The sequence below is a fragment of the Schistocerca americana genome, chromosome 8, assembly GCF_021461395.2.
Source record: "Schistocerca americana isolate TAMUIC-IGC-003095 chromosome 8, iqSchAmer2.1, whole genome shotgun sequence".
Classification (NCBI taxonomy): Eukaryota; Metazoa; Arthropoda; class Insecta; order Orthoptera; family Acrididae; genus Schistocerca; species Schistocerca americana.
In genome coordinates this window covers 25,201,938-25,225,234 of record NC_060126.1, presented here as the reverse complement: position 1 = coordinate 25,225,234, position 23,297 = coordinate 25,201,938, and the positions used below count along the sequence as shown (strand labels likewise).

Below are 23,297 nucleotides of genomic sequence, written 5' to 3'. Positions count from 1 at the left end.
GTCTGGTGAATAAAATTACAATTCAGTGTAAATGTGTCAAAGATTATGAGATTTTATGTTTAATTCCAGAACATATCTGAAATAACGATTTGTATTTTAGTGTAAAATGCAAAATCTTCTATATCCATTATTTAATGTTATCAGTAATTATTAGTTAATGTATTGAGTGGAACAGGTGGAAATGAAAAATAAGGCGAATAGAAATTTGATTTTCAAATTTAAGATATATTTTCTCATAGTCAACAGATTTTGAACGAAGACTCACACAATAACCTACAAAACATTCCGATGTTGTGACAAAATAAATTAATACATTTATAAATATTTAAAAATAAATTAAACTTCAGACGGTATTCACAAAATAAAAACAGACTAACGTTTATGCAAACAATTTATAAGTACTATAAATAGGAACTTTGAAACAGTCAAAATAAATAAAACACAGCCAGCAACGTTGACTTACAAGTTCTATAAGGGTACATGTGAAATTAAAATACAAAACTTAACAAAAATAATAATACTTTCTGGTATCTTCATGCTTTATGTTTCACATTTCAGGGCAAAAGATAGCTGTGTAAATATCTTTGCATCAAAAGCACATTTATAATTTCTCAAGCAGGAATTGACAAAAAGTTTAAGTAGAAACAAATCTACTGGTGAAAAACAAGAAAATGAAGCGCATAAGTAGAAATATTGTATGCAGACCAACATTTTAGAGTTTTTGCTGTAGCAAGGCGTCGTAAACATGGGATGGGATCAGTCTGGAGACTGGGATAATATTTTTAGGATGTGCTGAAGGGCACAATTCATTTTAGGAAAAGGAAATTATTGGAGAAGCAACTACAAGACTTCTCTCTCAAGAAGATACAGAGGGATTTTTGGAAATGTGAGAGCAGTTTGACAAAGTAGTTAACAATGGAATGTCAGGGCTAATCGACGAGTGTAATTCTGTAAGTCAAAAGGACGTACAAAACAGAAGGGAACCTCGAATGTGGAAGGAGAGAGACATGACAGGACAGACAGCCTTCTAGATGAAACATAGAACTGGAATGTGAATATTGTCCAGAGATACGGCTAAATGAATTAACATACACGAAATAAATTATTAAATAAATAAATAAATTAAAGATGAGATGATTGACATCAGACAGACTACATTGTAATTATGTACAGCAGTTTCTATGAATTCTAACTGGAACAATAAATTATTAAATGACCGCTGAACTAGCAACTACTGGATGCTCGGTAGGGCTGCAGGGCGGTAGGGCTGAGCGGGTTGGGTCGGCAGCCAGCTGCCACTTGTAGCTGCCCGGTCGGCTCGGCTGGCGATGGCGTGGAGCGCTCGCTTACAGCTGCAACAAGGAGGCAACTGTTCACACCTCTGTCAGCAACAACTCGCAGGCAAGCACCAACACAGAGTACTACCACAACTTCCACACTAGACTTTATAAACTAGCCTCCCTCTCAAAGCGAATGGATCTGCAGAGTAGAGATGGAATGTGCATCGAGTTAGCAACCACAGAGATGTGTTTACTCACATCGTAGGTCTCAACTGGTTGAGTTGCTAGAACGACGTCCTCGAAAGTTAAGTGTACAGGCTCTAAACCTTGTTAGACAGATCCACTGGCTGGTTACTTTAAACTATACACTTTTGATACTAGTTAACGACTAACTGTACAAGGGGAGTTTGACAGACCAATAAATTTCGATGAAAGAACGGAAAACAAGTATTGATAGCATGTGTCTCACAATGTTTTGAACTTCCAATGGAATGTGAAGAAAAATGAAATAATCGTGTGGCACTGACGGCTGGAAGTTCCCATCTGGGGAAGTTCGGCCGTAACTCTTCTAAACTGACGCCACGCTGGGAGACTTGCGTGTCTATGATGATGAAATGATACAATCCACGGCCAGGAATAGAACCCGGGCTCACTGCATTACAGTCAGACGCACTGATCACTCAGCTAAAGGATCGGATATGACGATTTTTTTGATTGAGTTTGCCCCACATGAACAGCTAGAAGTTGTGGGACAGAAATTGGAAAAAAGTAATTTCACTGTTATAAAACATTTTGATGTGAAGAGCTGATCATTGGGGCACGTCAAACTAGAATGGGGTGAAGTTGTTCATTGACATTGATGCCTATTTATTTCTGGACCAATGAGCCTGACATTAGTCACTGAAGCGTAGAAGGCATTTTCTCTGCCTCGTGATGACTGGGTGTTGTGTGATGTCCTTAGGTTAGTTAGGTTTAAGTAGTTCTAAGTTCTAGGGGACTGATGACCATAGATGTAAAGTCCCATAGTGCTCAGAGCCATTTGAACCATAGAAGGCAGAATGTGGCTTAAACGTGTTGAATCACAACGCAATAAACCATTATAAGACTTTCCTGAAGTGATCTTGTTGATTACATCACTAGAGCTACTGGCATCTCTAAGAAAATGATCCAAATGCTTTCTGCTTGATAGTTCTCTCAAATCTCAAAACCTCTCTGGAGTTTGTTTAAGAATTGCGTAGTACTACTGCATGAAAATTCAGGCGATGAAACTAAATTACTACAAGTATGAGTGGCGGTCCATAAGGCCCCTTGTCAGTTGATAAACAGTGAGGTGAGCACGCACCTGTGGTGTGAGCGTCCTGGGCCACCACGCCAGCCGCGGCTGCTGCTCCTGCTGCTGCTGCGGCGACTGCGCCTGCCGCTGTCCCTCCAGCAGCTGCAGCAGCACCTGCCGCTCGTCCTCCTCGGTGGGGTCCAGCTGCAGCTGCAGGTGCTGCTGCTCCTCCTCCTGCTCCGGAAGTTGCTCGTGGGAGTCGCCCGCAGCTGCGCTGAGCAGCAGCTGCTGCAGGCGCGACAGCATGCGTGGATCAGAACGGCGGCGGCGTCCCCTGTAACGATAGGAGAGACAGCTGTCAGTTACAGAGTTTCTGTGGTCGTCGATAATGCTGACTCCTAAGCCAGCGCATCGCTAATGGCAGCAAAGCTCCTTCCTTATGCGCTATTTGATGTGCTACGAACTGATTAGTTTTCATTTTGAGATTAGATTTCGTTCCTTATCAGGCCATCTGTACGGTGGGAGAACAACGAATATACCAGAGCCGTTTAATAAATAATGCAACACATATTTTTATCGGCCAATCTCGATTGAAAAAGTATGGAATTCGTTGTTGGTCATATTACTGCTTCCGCCTTTATAGTCTCATGTAGTTCCGATAGGTGGCAACACTACATGTAACCTCCAAAACTGCGTCTGTAGTGATAGTGCGTTCCAAACAGGGAGCTATAATTCAGTTTATTCTGGTGGTTCAAAATGGTTCAAATGGCTCTGAGCGCTATGGGACTTAACTTCTGAGGTCATCAGTCCCCTAGAACTTAGAACTACTTAAACCTAACTAAGGACATCACACACATCCATGCCCGAGGCAGGATTCGAACCTGCGACCGTAATGGTCGCGCGGTTCCAGACTGTAGCGCCTAGAACCGTATTCTGGTGGAAAACCAGGTCTTGGCAGATATTCATAGCCGCTTGCAGAATGTCTACGGAGACCTGATAGTGAACAAAAGCACGGTGAGTCGTTGGGCGAGGTGTCTTTCATGATCGCAATGAGGTGCCGTAAACGTGTCCCATCTCCTGCGTGACAGTCGGCTGCACACAGCTGGCACTGTGCGGATACTCTCATCTGAGGGTAACCGACGGGCCGCAATTAAACATCTCGCTGCTCAGATGGACATCTCTGTTGGCAGTGCCGACATTCTCGTGCACTGGTTGGGGTACTCGAAGGTGTGTGCCTGCTGGGTTCCGAAGCGCCTAGATCTATTTGGCACAATGAAGGATGCAGCCGGCGGGAAGGAGTACGTGGGTGCTGGAGGCGTTGCTGATGCAGTAACACTTCGGCTACGACGTCGCCCAGCAGGATCGGGCATAAAGGTATTGCTACTAAGGCGTAAGTCGTAATGCCGCCGCGTTGAACGGAGATTATGTTGTAGGCAAAAGAGTGGGGAATGATCTGGTGTATCGCCGTCCTGAATAAAACCAAATTGATTTCAGAAAAAAATATGTTGCATTACATACTGATGATCATCCTTCGCATCAAGTGCACATAACCGTACATATCATCTCACGCAATTTTTCTCCTCAAGTATACAAAAATTATACACATTGTCACTTGATTATACATACGATATATTAAAAAAAGACAGATTTATCTGTGTTATTTCACAACTGAAATAATTAATCAAAATCTTACAATATTCTGTTTTGCTATAACTTGCGACATACTTGATTATTACAATTACGAGATGCACACTTGAACGCGGCTTTTATAATTAAATTTTTTGTATAATTAGGTGAATCTGTGTATTGCAGCTATATAGCCCGTACGAAATGTATCAACCGCTATGTAGAGTTGTTGTATGCACTTTATGTACATGAATTTCTGCTTCTGGTACAGCAGGCCGAAAAACTGTCAGGTTGTAACGTAAAAGCAATTTCAGAATAAAATGTGTTCCCCTATGCATTGCATGAATTAGTAACTAACCTCTCTTGCAACTGTTCAACAGATCGTAAGCAAAATATTCCATCTGTGTTTGTAATTTAGGAAAGCTAACTATAGCAGGCTTCTGGTTATTGGGGTGTTGATTATCTGGTTTATCGATTATCCATTGTATAGTTCTGAGAGAAGAAAGAAAAAGTCCTGAGTATTCTGCTATAACCAGAAAGAATATTTTCCTTTAGCATACAAATTTCTTGCTGTGAAGACGTAGCTGACAAAACTGTCCTAGACTGAACAAAAGTTTGCAGGTTCGTATTCGGATTTCATACTGTTCAGTTTACTAACTGATGAAGGAGTGGCCGTTGACGAGAATATTCTTATCCTTATTTTATGTGAGTGGTTGTTGCAGAAGTGATGTATAGACGGGTAACTAATTTCTCTGGTTTTACTCATAAAACTGCTTCTTGCACTTATAACTACGTTTACGGGAATTTATAACTATCTCTCGGGTGCTTTACACTACTAGATCTATTAACTGAGCAAGGAGACAGTGTAGTTCACACACTCGGTGGAACTGCTGCCTAGCTATTGCAACAAATTATTATCCTACTGGCTCCGCTGGCTACTTAAATTCACATAAAGTCGCTCGAATTTGCCGAGAAGTTGCAACATCTCGGTAAGATTCAACCCAACAATTCTCCGGCGAATAGCCGCTTACTTCCTCCGAAACGATTTTATGACGAGGACGCTGCACTCTCAAATGGCCGCAACAAAAGGTAATCAGTCACTACCTGGGCGTCTTGCCACAAGATGACGGCCACGAGTCGTAACTGCTCAGCGGACCTCGAAACCTCAGACTTTTATATCGCCCCGATAAATTATTGTCTTCACTCGTAAGCTTCCATCACCACGCTATGAGGACCTATAGAACATTACAGTTTTGTTACTTTTCTTTGATCCTACTAGGCTGTTCTCGAAATGTTTGTGCCACGTTTTCCAATCATCAGCAGCAACAAAATTGCTATTTCAACCGGCTCGTATATACGAACTACTTGCCACAATACACGAGTACCTGAAATACGTATGTTGCCAGTGTTTATTAGTTGTTCTCTGCAGCAGTACAAAGCGTGACATGAATACATGTCCAGAAACTGTCCAAAATCGAGGTACTGTTTCGTTTTAAATGGAAAGAAACCAAAATGTATAATTTTCGAGCCCTAACCCCTCGATGTTTTGTAGTTAAATCAGCCATCAACCCAAAAGTTGTCTGAACACGACCGTACCTTAATAGCCACGATCCATATAAGATGTAGTACGTTGAAGTCTGAACTTACTTAACCAGGCAGTTACAAGGGAACCTACAGTCTGAGGTGTACTCCAAACCACGGTGCATCGGCATTTTTTACATTAACAAACGTTGCCAGATGTGAATGAAGCGACCATGTATTCGTAAATGAACCGATCATATATTCAGAGTGATTAAGAATTGAAAATGCTTAAGACGAAAGTGTGGAGCCTCCAAATCGCACACTGCTTGATCGGCAGCACGAAATATGCGGAACTTCTGCTGGCTGCCAATTGCAGACGCGAACATTTCGCATGTCGGTGCCGCATGCATGTTGACTCCGGCGTCAGTCAAACGGATCTGTGCTCGTATGTATCAGCAAATCCAACGGTGTGTCATTCTTTCGCGGTGAATCTATCGCAGTTAGGAAGTAGTACAGGATCACGTGTTAAACCGATTCATTTGCAATAGCAACTGAGAAAAGGACGGTGGGGGTCGGAGTGACGGCTCGTCGTCCGCTGCGGACCGCTAAATGTGATTCGCGGCGGTCGGGGTAGAACCAACCGACGCGACGGCACGTCGGCTAATTTCCATTCTGCGGGCTCGCAGACAGCAGGCGGCGAGGGCGCCCGTTTGACATTCGGGGTGGCTGTGCTCCGATAAACGGATTGTCGCGGAAGAATTAGGACGTTCGTGGACGACAGCATGGAAAGGAGGGGGGAGGGGCGGGGAGCCGGCGGACCAATTGTCGAAGCGGCGACCGCCAACCAGTCCGCGGAAACGAAATTACGTGCCACCCCTGTCGTGCCACCCCTGCATCCTTTCCCTCCCCCTCGTCAATCAGCCGCTGTTCGCCGCAGAGAAAATTTTGTGTTTCACTCTGGAGGCGGCAGTTTGCCTGTATAATACGCGTGTAACTGGCATACGCGCGACAGGCTTAATATCAGTACTTACAGGGCGAATGTCTGTTTCAGTTGCGGAGGTTTTCCACCACCCTTCAACGAGAGGAACGGTTGACCAGTTCTGATCAGTCTCACCGATCAAACATCCAGCCGAAACTCGTTCTGGAAATATCTAGCTCTACGGTTGAGAACCGATACGAAGTGAGATCACCACACACTGGTGTTTTCCAAACCGAGCTCGAGTTGTTAGCAACAACAAAATTATTATTTCAACTGGTTCGCTTATACGAACAGCATTTCACAATGCTCGAGTACTTGAAATTCGTCTGTCAGTATTTTATTTGTCGTTCCCTCTAACAATAGTATGTGTCAATTGAAGATTTAGACAAAATCAAACTACTGTTTCTATATAACTGGAAAGAAACCTTTCTTTGTGGAATTTAGAGGCTGCTGACATATGTGTAACTGGTACGTGCCAGGTAGATGCTACGGCTGCTCGGGGATTATTTGGAATAGAGGCGACATAACTTTTGTGGAACGCTATTGGGAAGATGAGAAGTCAGTTTTCGAGACAGACAGCGAAGTTATTCTACTGTATCCATCGACATTTAGTCGAAGTTTCATTACAATCATTCTTTTTTCTAATTTGTGCTCATCATTTCTTTTTAAACCAACTTTCTAATCCAACATCTTCTGAAATCCGCCTTGTACCTATATAGCGCCATAATAACTCTCCCTGGACCATAAATCTATCTCTTCCTCTTATACGCACGTGCAAACTCCTTTGGTCACCTCTTATTTTTAGTGCATTTGTAGTTAGTAATTTATCGGTCCAGTAATTTTTTAACGCTCGAGAATTGTCACGACACGGTGAGACAAAGAGCAATACACTTGCCTTGCTGTGCTGCGTTACAGAGCGAAATAAAAATCAGGAAGTGAAAAATCGTACCCCACACACATTAGCTGTATAATTTTTATGTTGTAACCATTGACTTTACCGTGCTTTTAGTAAACCAATTTGTTAGCAGTTTCCTAACAAGTGATACCGTAGTGTTAAGAGATAAGTCCCAGACACAGTTTCCCAAAACATTTTGCCTTTTCTGCTAGCTGTGGGACAGTGTTCAATTTTAAAAGCCCTTCAGTAGCTGTAAGAAAACGCGCTGATTGAAATCAATCGTAATCACTGCCACATACTTTCGCAACTAGTGATACGGCCCTTCTTGTTCGATACAGTAAGTAATTTCTGCCATACGCACAACTGCTTCTCGACAAGCTTTTTCTAGATTCTGTAACCGGTTTCAAATGACGGGGTAATCTATAATTAAATAAACAACACAACACTACATAGAGACATGATTTATACTCACACTTTCATTGGGTCCACTTGGCCGTATCCAACTTTGTGGGTGACGACTTTGCCGCCCATTTTGCCCATCGACAGCAGAGTCTGGAGTTCTGCGACGCGGTGGTCCGACATGCGCTTTACCCTGTAAACAAAATAAAATTGCAATTAGAGTCGCATAGAAGACGCGAACCTGTTTCGCTATGTTAGCGGAATGTACAATCCACTATATCATAACGCGAGGAATCGCCGACGAGTTTGGAGGACGGCTACATGCATAACGGATAAGCATTGTGGGTCACCCGCTAAACAGGCGCTGACTCGAGGTGCGTCCTGTTTTCAACGTTGCGTAGCCATCCACTTATTCTGCCGATGTTACCGGCATGTATGCCTATAAATATTTATATATTCTGTTTGTATGTGCGGGAATGGGTGGAAGAAGGGGGTGAATGAGGAACGTGACAGGAAGGGGTAGGAACGAAGAGAAGCCCGGCATATGCAATGACTCATTGAGCAACGAAAAGAGAGAGAGAGATGTTATCGAGACCTGGCGACACATATGACTGTGGCCATCAGAGTAGAGAAGCTGGAGACCTCCTGAGATGGAAAAGATGCCAAACGGACGAACGCGGTCGCCGCTTCTATCGGCAGGTTACGTAACGTCGTCTTGACGCCAAACTCAGACATCGCCCCGCCGATGCGCAGAAGCGTGGAGCGGAAAGAAGATCGAGAAATGAGTCTTGCCGCAAGCGAACTGGACACGCGCCAAGAGCACAGCCAAAAAGGAACAAAAAGCCGGCCCTGTATGTAAACAGATACGGCCCCGCGCGTGAGTGTCGGCTCATTCACAGCACGGCGCGAGTACGCGCGAAGCCGAGATAGCAGCCGCCGCAGTGAGTATTCTTATCACGCGTCTACCCTTTTTTGTGCTCGGATGCAAACAATCCCTCCCAGGAACGAGTTGCCCTCTCTGAATGACGTCTAGCGAGTGCCGAACATGGTCAAAGAGCTGCCTCATTGTTTATATTTTTTCTCGTATCCGTCTGTTACCCCTAGTATTTTGCTAGCCATCTTTCTGATATGGAATTCCGCCGCCCTTTAGTAAGTATCTGCTCCATATGTAGCACAGAGCAGGACGAAATGACGATGTGTAGGTCACAGATCACCTGGAAGGGCAGATTGCGTCTCCGCATCGTAAGCGCAGACACGTTTATGATCACTTCGTTACTGCCTCCGCCGTTCCGTTACGCTATCGACGAGTACCTTTCAGATAAGCGAATAATCGCCACAAAACGGATATAAGTACGCATTCTGGCTCCATTTTCACCCGGAAACAGTTAGTGGCTATCCATATTTCTATTTATAATGAAAAGTGGTCAGTCTATAGCCTACAAGCAATTAGAATGAGCTGGCAGGGAAACACTAACGGCACAGCCGCAGTAAATGAAGAATTTTTTTCCCAAGACAGCTTGGACATATCACTACCACTCGCGGCTGCACGTTGAAGTGCTACCTATGTTTTGCCGGTCTGAGCCTAGCATCACACTACGGAAATAAGGATCTAATTTATGAACGCCGCGTCTGAAGATGAGCGAAAAAGATTGAAAGACTGGTTTATGGGAATAAAATATATTTGAGAGAGAGACGAGTCGTAATTTTCCGTATTTGTATCCAATACACAGCCAACACCGGTTCTGGAACATTCGTAATAAGGCTGAAGCTCCCTATATTGGCTTTCTCAGGCCATTTACCACCGACCGACCGCTGTGTCATCCTTTACCATATTGCGGCAGTCAGATACGAAGCGGCATCGACTCAACATACCGCTCTTCCCAGAACTTGGGAGTCTGTGTTTCTCACTGAAGTAGCTCTTTATTTCACTTCACGAGGCTGACTGCATCTATTTCCAGTCCTCCCACCAACGATGAAGCCCCTGCAGAGCCAGGAATCGAACCAATGTCCTCTGCATAGTAGTCAGACACTGAAGGCGGAAAATATCCGTAATCGATAAGGTTACTTTAAAGGTAAACCTAAGTCTGGCAGACGATTCACCGTCCCTCCTTTACACCGCGTTAGCCACCTCCCTCGTGAAAGCACTTTAGACAACTGTAGGCCAGGGGTTCGGCCGAAAGTAGGTAACTTGAGCTCTCGTTTTTTTCCCCCTTTTCCTTCTAATTCCTCAGAGAGTGAAACATGTTACTGCTGAGTGACACACAGGCGTGGAAGGAAACGTCTGGCCCTTGGAGGAACGCTTGCATCATGCGCGAGCGCCTTTGATGTGGCGTTGTGGGGCAGACGCGACGACCGGCTGCGTTTCGCACAGCGCGGCCTTGTCGTCGTCGGGTTCGCGACCCGTGCCGTCTGCGCGATAGCCCGCCAAAGGCGCCGCCCTGGCAGTAGTGGCGGCGGGACCTCTGGTAGAAGCGCGGCTCGCGGGTTCGTCCAACCCCAGCAGCCAGGTTTTGTCCCTCGCACGGTGCAAAGTCCCTCCGGCGAGCCCACGCGTCACTGCCGTGCAACAGGTCGCACTTCTCGCTGTATCCGCCGTACGTTCCCAGTCGAGGCTCTGCACAATTAATAAACGGTACGAGTTTCCGCAGTTTGCTCCGTAGCGTACCAACACGTATTAATCAGTATTAAGAGAAACACTACTTTGCTGTCTGACGGCATTTAAATAAATCAGTGGCGGAGATAGAAAATGTGTGCCGGACCGCCACTCGAGCTCGGATGCTGCGCCCCTCCAGAACGGTTGCCTTAAACATCTCGGCCACCCGTACACACTTCACAGCCAACCCGAGCTCCCAATCTGTCACACATCTCGTAGCTTCACTACTCGTAGCATTCTCCGAGTCCCACAAGGGTTCGGAAGATACGGTAGATTAGTACTGAAAGTATCTAGAGCTGTCCCCGCCCTTATATATACCGAAATGTCCCACAGGAGAGTCACTACGGTATGAAGTATCAGACAAAATTTCCGACTCATGTGATGATTTCTTGCTCGGGAGAAGGCAGTGTGCTGTCTTGGAGACGTTGTCACTGACAAATGTAAATGTAACTTCAGGCGTGCCGCAAAGACCCTTGCTGTCGTTCAGACAATATTGACTGTGAGCTCAGTCTTTATGCAGAAGATGCAGTTATGTCTGCGATAGAAACTGTAAAACGTTACGTAAATATCGCCACATGTTCATAAGATTTCAACGTGGTACAAAGACCGGTAACTCGCTTTAAATTTTCAGGAATGGAAAAGTGTGTACTTGACAAAACGAAAAACGAAAGATCATATTATTCCAATAATAATGAGTTGCAGCTGGAATCCATTAACTTACACAAGTACTTGGGTGTAACAATTTGTAAGGATATGAAAATAAACATAGACTCAGTTGTGGGTAAAGTAGGTGGTAACCTCGGTTCGTCGGCAGTATACCAGAAAAATGCAGTGAAGCTGCAAAGGTGATTGCTTACAATACATTCGTGTGACCCATCCCAGAATATTCCTAAAGTGTGTGAGGCCAGTATGAAGTAGAACTAATAGGGATCACTGAACGTATACAAAGAAGGGCAGTACTAGTAGTGAATACAAATGGCATCTATCTCGCGAAAGCCTAGTTACAAAGTTTCACAAACCAGTCTTAACTGAGGAATTTAGGAATAGAGTACGAATCATTGCCTATCGCTCCCGCATGGACTGCGAAGTCAAGTTTAGAGTAACTTCAGTGCATAGAGAGGCATTCAAACAGCCGTTTATGTTGCCTTCCATACGCGAATGGAGCCGAAGGAAAGCCTAATATGCAGGTGCAATGGGAAGTACCCTCTAAAATGGTTCAAATGGCTCTGAGCACTATGGGACTTACCATCTATGGTCATCAGTCCCCTAGAATTTAGAACTACTTAAAACTAACTAACCTAAGGACATCACACAACACCCAGTCATCACGAGGCAGAGAAAATCCCTGACCCCGCCGCGAATCCAACCCGGGAACCCGGGCGCGGGAAGCGAGAACGCTACCGCACGACCACGAACTGCGGACGGAAGTACCCTCTGCTACACACTCCAGAGTGCTGTTCAGAGTACGCAGATATGGATGAGTTAGTAAGGTTTGTAATAATTGATAGCACGTAAATTGAAACTATGTACTCTTATGAAGGTATTCTATGATGCCATAAGAAAATGTGTGTAGCGCTCTGACGCTTGCTGTGATTAGCAATGAAAATTGGCACAAAAAGTAGAGGGGGATGTCAAGCTTTCGTCACGTGACAACAGATGCCGGAGCGGAACTCCATCTATTCTGGGAGTGTTGATCTTCCTACTTAGCACATCTTTTCACAAGGGAAAGTTTGCAAGCCAAGTTCCAGTCTACACATCCTTTTTAAGGATATCTCGTTCTAATTTAAGAGACTTTCAGCGTTTACAACACCGGTGTAGACTATCCCCTTGTGGTATTTTTTTATTCCTTTAATTAACTCAATACTTGTAGCAACAGTTTTTACGTCCGGCTGGAAGACTTACACAGTAATCGAACAAGGGTCACAGTGTGGAGGCACGGGACTGGTTCTGGAGAAGCTGGAGCCCTGGCAGCCAGATTTCGGTTTTCTGTGATTTTCTTAAATCACTTAAGGCCGGTTCTGGGATTGTTCCCACAAAGAAGACGCTGCTGACTTCCTTCCCCATGCGCCATTCACAATCCGAGCTTATACTGTCGACGCGGGGTTAGATCCCTATCTCGGTACCATAGTAAACGGAAATGATAAAAAAAAGTTACTCTCGTTTCATTTCGCCTGAATTTGCATCTCTCAGCCCCGATGTGCGCAAGTCGCTGCCCACGATTAAACACTCGCTCCCACTACGTGCACGCGCTCTGCTACCATGTCCTCCGCATTATACCGCACATTCCAGATACCCCCGCAATTTTCTGGCGGCCGCAGAGGGGTTGAGTCAACAGAAAAGATAGGAGACGGTGCGCAGTTTATTCATTTCCTCAGCAAGTCTCCTTACGTACGGTAATATAATGGAAAATCATGGAAGGACAGCGAGGAGCGCGCATGTCTTATCTCCGCAGCCTTGTCGTCGGCGGGAATTTTCCCATCCGTGTAACGAAGGCGGAGGCTGTGGCGGTGTGGGGGCCGCGGCAGGAAGGCTGGACTCCTTACATTTCCCTCAGTGCCCCGTCTCCGCAGAAAGCCGCTGTGCAAATTCCACTGTATTCTCCAGTCACTGAGTTCCGCGGTTAACTCATCGCACTGAGACAGTCCTCCTCAAAAGAGAGTGCGTCCCTCCTCGTCGCCTTAAACGCACAAAAGATACTTGAATTCCTGACCACGTGACACCGTATGAATATTTAGAGGTAACACTAACAAGCGAGACAAAACGGCATAGGTACGTAAATTCTGTATTGAGGAACAGGAATATGTTTCTAAAGCTTAATTATGTTAACAGAATTTCAGTTCCGTTCTTTATTCACTGCGCAAATAACATAACCGATTAAAAGAAAGCTCTTTCACAAATGAATGATGATGACATACGACACCACACTACGACGTCTCTTTTATAGCGCCGAGTTAGGGGAGCAGCTCAGTATTTGTCTAAAATAGCACGAAAAGTCACGTGAGAACCACGCACAGGCTGGCTGAGTCGTGAGGGTTGGATCCGTATTTGCTCAACCCCTTGTCTAGGAATCTAAGAGAGTTGTGCTTTATGGTAGAGCATGTAGTCGCACACATGTATGTAACTAACATATCGTTTCCACTTTCACCCGCAAAATTTTGTTTTATGTCGTTTACTATTTGTGTCGATAATTTCTCTCAAGTTGCTTTAAATCATACACACTTTATCTTCTAGTGGTTTCCAGGAATTTCCGTGTTTTCGTTGCTATTAATTTTTCTTCCATTAATGACGTTTGACCCTCGCTTGACACTACTTAATCCTCTTCCACGTGCAACCTACAATCATGATATTTTAACTACCACCTGGATAAAATAAAGATTTGTTTGTGTGCGGGTACATGTCTGCCGCCCCTATAGACATTGATATATGGAGACCTCAGTGCTGTAGCACGCCATTAGCGGGGCGCAACCCATCTCATTCAGTCGACAGCTACACATAGCTGGAAATTGACAAGTAATGAGAACAACTGCCGAAGTACAAAGAAATATATTGGAAGTGGTGGCAAAGCTAAGGTTAACCTTCTTGGGACACTTCTACCGAAATAATTAATGCTGTATTTCTGCAAAAAAAGTCAACAGTAGCATAGCTTCAATAACTCCTAAAAGAACTAAGAAGAAACAACATGGGAGAACTGGAAATAACAGAGATCAATTTTTCTTACGTATAAGACAGGGAGTTTAGATGACGATTAGGCGTGAAAATAAAAAAAAAAAATGAGTAGGAACATGCATAGAAGGAAAAAAGGAGGACGTGGGAGAAGACCAAGAAGTGCTGGAAAAATGGGAAGGAACCAAGAGATCCGAAACTGAAGTTGTTCCGTGATTCCAAAAGAAAACATGTTCCACAGCTGTAATATATTTAGAGAAATTCGTGTTACTATTATAATCGGCTTTTAATGAACAACTGACCATTAGTTTCGTCGTCTGTGCAAGTTTAGACTTGTTTTAATGTAGGAAGTTTACGTAAAAATCTTGTCTACTGCTCTCGTATGTTCTGTATATCACATGACAACACAAGTTTATCACAATTGTACGACGCACATTAATAGGTCTAAGGTTTGTAAATGTCGTCAATAAAGAATTATTCACGATTAATAGCTTATGTTGGTAACATTAACTTTTCAGAAGATGATAATATGCAATATGACGTAGAAAGCGTAGGCGGCGCTTGCAAAGTGTTAACCCTTCAGTGAGAAGACAGAGGGGGGTCGGACTTTGGCGCGTGCGAGGGACAGCGGCAGTGAAGTGGGCCACCGGGAGCTGGAGCGCAGCCTGCAGTCCGGCGGGGCTCTCTGGATTAATTGCGCGGCCGATGCAGTCCTGATGACGGGCGCCTGTCGCCGTAACTACTGCGTCGCCGCGCGAGTGCTGAGGCCCCCAATCTAATTAACAGCCTTCCGCGTAGGCGGGCCGGAACCGTGGGGACACACGGCCGCGGAGACGCGCAACACCTGACGACCGCAGGTCTCCGTCCGTCATTTTGCCTCATTTTCTGGTTAGCGCGCCAGCTGCCGTCAAATGGTGCAAACTTTTAACGTGAGCCCATTGAAGAGCTGTTACAAAACGCTGCGTGTGTTTGGTGTACAGTGCAGACACACGTCCAAGTGGACTGTAGCAAGCAAATTAAAAATGACGGGATGCCATCCTCCTTTTATTGCCTAAAACGTCACCTCTATAGATGTCCTACATAGTTATTCGCGTCAGTCACCAAATCCGCAGTTGCTGGATAGTACAATGCGCGTTTCGTTATTTCAGGTGAGCAAACTCTGCCGAAAAACTGTCACGGTACTACGATATGGGCCCCACGGCCGAAGCGTTTTCAGCAGCTCTGCCAACAGCCTCGCTGCAGCGGAACCAGCGGTTTCCGACTGATCACCTATTCGGATTGGCCAGCACTCGGACGGGTGCCAGTCCGGATCTGCCGAGAGCTGTTGACAAGCGGGTGCACTCGGCCCTCTTGAGGTCGATTGATGAGCTGATAACGGCCGAGAGAGAAGTTTGCTGTGACTCTCCACATCTGCATCCAGTGACACCTGTCGGATGAGGATTACAAGGCGGTCGATCGCTACCATTGGGCGCCAGTAGCCCTCCTAAGGAAGAAACCAGCACTGACAATTGAAACGTTAGTGAAGACAATTGCGCTCGGGAACGAGAACTGCGAGCTGTGGAGAATACTGGTCATCAATTTTCGCCAGCTAGGCGAGCAGGTCTGAACAGCGTAGTGGCAGATGCGCCCCCCCCCCCCCCCCCATAAATGGCGCTCGAGAAGCCACTATACGGTGAGCGGATGGGGAGTCGGCGCACGGTGGGAGGCGGAATTGTCGCCTCCGGCCGGTGTCACGCACTGGCCGCCTCTGGAGAATGAGGTCAGTCGCCACGTGTGGACAGCCGGCCGGCGCTATCAGGGGTCCCCGGGTTCAGCGGCGACTCCGCTGACTGGGCAGGCCGGGCGCGAGGCCGAGTGCGTGTTGGGCGAGCTGAGCGCCCTACAGCAGCCACCGCCTCAACCCGCCCGCTGTTTGCATCAGCCGAGTGCGGCAGTGCAGCGTTCGGCACTCCGGAAGCAGAGGTCAGTACCCAGCTGGGCCGTCACAGTTGTTGTTGTGGTCATCTGTCCGAGGCAGTCTGCCCCGTGAAAGCTCCTTCAACACCGCGCGATGTCCGCCTCGGCAGCTCCGGGTTCAGCGCGTCGGATTCCTAACCGAAGGGGCTTGAGTTCGATTCCGGCTGGGTCGGAAATTTTCTCTGCTCGAGGAATAAGTGTTATCCTTAAGTTACTATCGTCGGGACTAACAGGATAATCGTCTCCAGTACACTATCGTCTTTCCATTACTGAGATGGCTGAATGGGCACGAAGTGAAAGCCAATAAACTGAAATAAAACGTAGACCTCATAACCACTGCAACAGAATGCTTACTGCAGTGGAGTCTACGCGTCCTGTAGAATTTTATCCTCCCCTTCCGCTTCTAACAAGCGCACACACTTCCCTCCATTACCGGACTGTTTCCTTCATGGTTTGTGTAGCCTGCTGCTATCATCCCAGTCTTTGACAAAGGAATGTTATTCACACAGCCTTGTATCTCATCATAATTCCAGGATTGGGGGGGGGGGGGGGGGGGGTATCTAGGAAGAAAACTTAAATCGAGAGGTGAAAGTGTGGTGGCCCCGCCAGACACCACACTTGCTGGGTGGTAGCCTTTAAATCGGCCGCGGTCCATTAGTATACGTCGGACCCGCGTGTCGCCACTGTCAGTAATTGCAGACCGAGCGCCACCACACGGCAGGTCTAGAGAGACGTACTAGCACTTGCCCCAGTTGTACAGCCGACGTTCATAGCAATGGTTCACTGACAACTACGCTCTCATTTGCCGAGACGATAGTTAGCATAGCCTTCAGCTACATTTGCTACGACCTAGCAAGGCGCCGTATTCAATTGATAATTAATATTGTGAAGCATGTATCATCAAGAGCGATGTTCTACAAATGTGGATTAAAGTTAAGTATTCCAGAAGCTACGTACTTTTCTTTATAGCATTCATTACGTATCCTGTTTCAGACCTCACGCCAGCCTGCGTGAGTTGAAGCGCGTGCCTTTCGGCTTCCTCTAATTGTGTCTAGGCTGTCTTGTCTAGACACAACAGAAAGGATGGCACTGAATGAGATACAAATGTACAGTAACCTAAATCACGATGGACAGGTATTTAGACTGCTGTCCTATGCAGTGTCTTACCAATGTCTAAGTGGTGCTGTACTTTGCATCAGAAGCGAAGAGCTCCAGTTAAATTTGAAGCCCGTTTACTGACAAGAAACAGTGAAGTGCCGACCGTAGAATACGGCCGTGATGGCGCGATGTGGGCGACCGACAATTGTGGCGAATGAAGGAGAGCGGACGTTGACATTAAACTGACAAAAACTAATTTTAAATGCTTACGTGAAGGACACTTGTGCAAGAGATAAGCTAAACTCGTACCGACGCGCCCGCTTACGCGAGCCGCGATAAAACATGTTGCGAGTGAGTGATGCAATGGCTGCTGGAGTACGGATCACTCTGCATTGAGAGCTGCGGCCGACAGCGTGCCAAATAAAGAGCGGCGAGTTTCCTAATCGAGATCGGCAGGTGTCCCGGGGTCGTGGAGTCCTCGAGCGCGACAGTTCCGTCTGCGAGCGGTGGGCGCCGGCAGCCACTTTGCTGCAGTCACCGTGAGTTCGTGGGTGTGACGTCAGACACTGGTGTGCATGACGTCGCCGTTGTGAAAGGGGCGGGCGGAACCCGCGGGTACGACCTCGTTACGTCAACAAATTCGCCAACACAACACGGGACTGCTTCCGGAGATTACGCCACCCGTTTATTTGTCGGTATTGCCACTGCAAATAGTTGGTTGCGTTCTGTGTGACTCTGTCCCCCGTCTCTCTCTCTCTCTCTGTGTTTGTGTGTGTGTGTGTGTGTGTGTGTGTGTGTGTGTGTGTGTGTGCGTGTGTTTGTGTACGTAGGGTGATTGGATCGGCGATTGTATACTGTCGATTTCTACTTGAAACCGCGCGTATCTGCTAAATATCGTTCAAGCGTTCGTCTGATTTCGTCAACCACTTCAGCTGACTAACAATGTGGCAGTTTAATCGAGACCAACACTCCCAGTTTACCTTTATCTATGTCTACTTTTGGTGGATGCAGTGCAGTAACAGTCTTTCGACGGGCTCTAAAAACAGTAAAAAATGGATAGAATTACAGAAGGAATAAAACAAAAGGTTGACTGTTTCTTACTTATTACTGACTATAAAGTGAGGTATCTGACAGGGCTCTCGAGGGGGGGGGGGATTATAGCGCACACAAGTTTCGTTACGCCATCTGGCAGACGTTTAGAGCATCACGTGTGTCGGCACCCATGTGGAAGAGAATTAATATTTTCGAAAGACGTTCACTTATGTAATTTAATGACATCTATGTCTGGACCAAAAATATTTTGTAAATTTCCTGATGCGTTTCAGCCACTGACCATCTTGCAAAAAACTCTACAAAGAAGAAAAAGTGGAGAAAGAGAGTTATGTATACAAACAAATTAGCAGTAGCTATTTCCAGCACGGAATGATGAAAATTCAGTACCAGGTATCTCATCACAGTCGCTAGTAAAAGAAATTTGAATCATGTGTATAGTGGGAGCATTTGTAGATCATCTGTACAGGACTGCTCAATTAACTTTAACAACTGTGAATTCAATACTGTTTTTCTCATGCTCTGCCCGTTTTCAGTCTTGTAAAGCTGGCCTGTGGTCGCTTCACTTGGTCATTCTCTGTTGGCACTGATGATTGCTAATTACCGTTTGAAGGCGGCCAGTGGCTGAAAGAAGTGGCGACACTAATAAAATATTTATGATCCAGACAAACATACAGTTAAATTGTGTAACTGGAATTGTGAGCGTTGCCCCTTATTTTGCGGCCATGCAATAAATTTCAAAGACGCTTTACAGCACTGCAACTACGACCGTAAAAAATAGTTCTGCCTCTGATGAGCACCAGATAGTAATATAACGCAGTGCGGAATGTTTTGTGAGGTCAAACGACGAAACGTCACTTCTAAAGAGAAGTCGGCACGTCAGAGGCGTATGGAAATTTCTGTGGACTGCGGATGCTATCGGAGGCGGCCTATTTTCGGACAAGCGTTGCGCAGCAGCGGGCTGTATTTACTCCCACAAAGCGTTTGCTGCGTAGTGGGGATAAGAATGGGACGAGAAATACGCCGGAAACACCGACCAGGTCAGAAACGGGGCGATCCACACGTCACCAACAAAGCTCTCCTGGTGCTAACGTCATAGGGCGTTTCTACTTCGCTTCTGTTTAAATCTGTTCCAAATAAGGAAATCTGTTCTGAGGTTATGACTTTGGTAAAAACACAGAAGTCCGAACAACTTTTATTTCCGCAGCAAGACGGTACCACAGAGATGTACTAGAGAAAGTCGGCTTGCTAGTGCCCGAATGACGCCAGTGAACGGATAAGTTCGTAATGCTGGCTGCTAATGGCGTGTCGCTTTGCAAAAGATTTAATATCTCCGAGGAGAAGGTATTTGGACTTGCAGACGACGGCAGTATTGAATCACCTTGTACTGAATGGTAAGTTATATGCGTTGGAATCATTGGAATGAAAAATCACGAGAGAAATACTGTGTCCTCTGGAAAAGGTAAACTAATGGAAACTTACAAGTAATATTGAACTAAATCACAACACAGAAAATATAAAAGAAATAATAACACGTAGGGGGCTAATATTCCTTGATAATTTGTGTGGAGTGGATGACAACTGATAAACGAAACAGCTCTTTAAATACTTTATTGCCAACGAAGAAAAGTAAGTGTATTGAAGATGTCAAGCACGATTTACGAAGGAACAGCTTGAAAATGAGAAAACTGCACACAGTGACCGTTCTAGAATAAGGCGGTTAGAGATGAAAGGATTGCAGGGAAAAGAGGAGAGTTAGGTTCAAAGTGGAGCTAGGACTGGAAAAAAGAAACACGGAATGGAAAACACTGGAGGCAAAATTAGGGAAAACAACAAAATGTGAAGCACTGAAGCTGGATTGCCGCCTGTAGCAGGCCTCAGATACAAAATGAGGAAATGGAGGAAAACTGAATACGCAGTGCCGGAAAAATAGTGGGCAGCCTGTAGCAACTGTTGCTGATGTCGATTAGAAATACGTAGCAACTGTGAGGAATTGTACAGCGAAGCCACACGAGCGAGACCTGCCACTGTTGGATTGTATTTTTCGAGTTGCCAAGCTGGTCTTGCAGATTTACTAACAGACGACCCCAACGAGGGAATAAGGTGAAAAATTGGCTACAAAAATGGTTCAAATGGCTCTGAGCACTATGGGACTTAACTTCTTTGGTCATCAGTCCCTTAGAACTTAGAACTACTTAAACGCAACTAGCCTAAGGACATCACACACATCCATGCCCGAGGCAGGGTTCGAACCTGCGACCATAACGGTCACGTGGTTCCAGACTGAAGCCCCTAGAACCGCATGGCCACTGCGGCCGGCTTAGCTACAAAATATAGGAAAGGTAATTGGCAGCTGACAGTAGCTGAGGATGGCACCGGATAATCGGTTGCAAGTTTTAGGGAATGTTCAGCGAAATCGCACGAGTTGCACCGGTCAGATTACATTTTTTTTATTTGTTAAGCTCGTCTTGTGTTATTAGTAGCACGATTTCCTAACGGGGAAAACCGAGATTGTGTGCTGCGCTGTTCTACATTTAGATCTACATTAATTCTCTACAATTCACGCTTGAGCGTGTGGCGGAGGCTTCACAGAACCACTTTCAATTTCTGCATTGTTCCACTCTCGAACAGAGCACCGTAAAAGTGAACGCCTAAATCTCTCCGTCCGAACTCTACTCGATCTTACTTTATCACGACGTTCAATTTTTTTATGTAGGTGGGAGTCAACAATATGCTTTGATATTCATGGGAGAAATCAGGTGATTGTAATTTAGTACAAAGGTCTCACCCCAAGGGAAAACGTCCTGGTTTTGATTGATTGTTACCGCATTTGGCTTATCATATCCGTGACACTTTCTCACCTATTTTGCGAGAGTAGAAAACGAGCTGCCCTCTTTGAACTTTTTCGATCTCCTCCGTCAATCTCATCTTGTAAAGACGCTGTGTCGCGCAGTAATAGCTCAGAAGACGACACGTGAGGTGCAGACAGTATCTTTAATAAGCCACAAGTCGCGTACAATTATTTCTCTGGTTACACTACAACTGGTACGGTATCGGTACGAATGTGTCGTAGGAGGCCGCACGCTGGAGGCACCCACCTGTGGTTGTCCGCGGGCATGGCGGAGCCGTCGCTGACGGCGACGGCGGCCAAGACGACGGCGAGCAGCAGCGAGAAGACGATGCGGGACATGGTGCGTCAGGCGGCGCTTGTGTACGGCGAGGGCGGGCGTTCGAGTGTGGCGGTACCGGCTGCGGTGCTGGCGGTCTCTGTCGGCGGACGGCGGAGCGCAGGCGCGAGGCAGATGAGGTCCCACGGATGCTGCGGTGACGTCTGGTCGCCGGCGGTGGGCCGGGCTTGCTATATACGGGCCGTCCCCCCACCCCGCCCACCGCTCGCGGGTTTCCCGCTTCCCCTCCCCTTCCCGCCCCTCTCTGCTCGTTGATCAGCGGCGCCAAAGCTGCCTCACACTCTTCCGCCTCCAGCCGGTGGGACAGCACGTATGCGCTGCGTGTAGTCGAGCTGGACGCCGGTTTATAGGAGCGAGATCGCCTCTCGTTTGTTTCTGTTAGCACATATCGCGCAAGGGGTGTTAGCGAGCTGTCGCATGCCGTGACTTTTGCAGATTGCCACAGCTCACTTCCGTCGTCGATGTCAGCTTTTTCTCTCGCACTGCTAGTGTCTGCTTCGGCGTTTCTTGCTTTCACTACGAAATGTAACGATTGTGTGGCCATTGCTTCGGAGACACCGTCTGCCAACAAGCGGAGAATTGTAACTTCTTTATAGAAAACGTTCTGTCTCTTGTAAAGGGACATAGGTTCTACCTCGGACCATAGATTCTTTAGATACCTTAGACATATATGGACTGTGTAATCCCCTATCTCTGCCGTGGTAAAGTTTAAATCGTCACTTATTTAAATCACGTGGAGCGAGCAGAAACCAGATTTTTGTCATTACCCCCCATGCGAAGTGGACCCAAAGTATACAGTGTTTTTAATTTATAGCTGAACGTGTTCCTTTGGAGATTGAACAAATTGTAGTATTACTATTACGCGTTTACTAATGTAGTTAATCCTCATTTCTCCGGAAATCACAATCTTAATGCGGTGGTTGAACGTTTATTATATTTGCCCATGACAGAGGATAACTAACAGTTTGAACATCTTATTGTTAGTTTCTTCTATTTTTACAAGTGACACAATTAGTCTTTCTCCATTTGTTGCACTCCGAGTCATCTAGTTCACGGCTTTTATATCTAATAGTAGAAGACGAGTGTGCAAGAAGCATTAAGTTTTCTGGCTATTCCTCAAAAATTAGTATGTCATGTTTCATTACGATTTTATAAGAAACTACCTTCGTTCCTATACATATTTTCCTCGTTGCCCACAAAAATGAGCATTAATTTCTTATGAAATTTGCTTAATCCAGAACAGATACCGGAAAAATTTCAACCATACTGTATTAGAAAACGTTGATTGTAGAGAAAACTGTTCTAGTGACATGAATATTAACAATATGTCGTCTCAAAATCTTCGTCATTCATCGACCTTTACATCTGAAGTCCAACTGGTTTTTACTATATTGGTACACTGTATAACCAAATAACTATTCAATTTTTATTATTTAAACACGTGTAAATACATCCAATTAGAAGGCTATTCGCATATGCTTGGTAACGACATCATTCCTTGGCTTCAGCTTTTAAATTCAATGAATCAACCTCGAAAACATGTTAGCAAATTTGAGTGTTTTTAAAACAACGTCACCAGTGGAACGAAATATTACTTCTTTTCACAACCAAAGACTGTGGACGCCTCGTTTTCAGGTAGGGTTTAACATTTGTGCAAGGAACGTCATTGAACTGAATATGTTTTTGTACTTTTGCAGGCTGAAAATATTTCTTACT

The 23,297-nt window shown here is 45.6% G+C and overlaps 1 protein-coding gene across 1 annotated transcript; it reads right to left on the bottom strand.

The window, feature by feature from the left end:
• Positions 1–265: 265 nt before the first annotated feature.
• On the bottom strand, positions 266–21,712 carry LOC124545500. The gene is made up of 4 exons (XM_047124444.1): positions 21,492–21,712; positions 8,047–8,166; positions 2,623–2,887; positions 266–1,352 (listed from the first exon to the last, which is right to left on the bottom strand). The coding sequence occupies exons 1-4, from the start codon at positions 21,581–21,583 to the stop codon at positions 1,347–1,349; spliced, it is 483 nt and encodes a 160-aa protein (XP_046980400.1). The 5' UTR covers positions 21,584–21,712; the 3' UTR covers positions 266–1,346.
• Between the last annotated feature and the right edge of the window lie 1,585 nt (positions 21,713–23,297).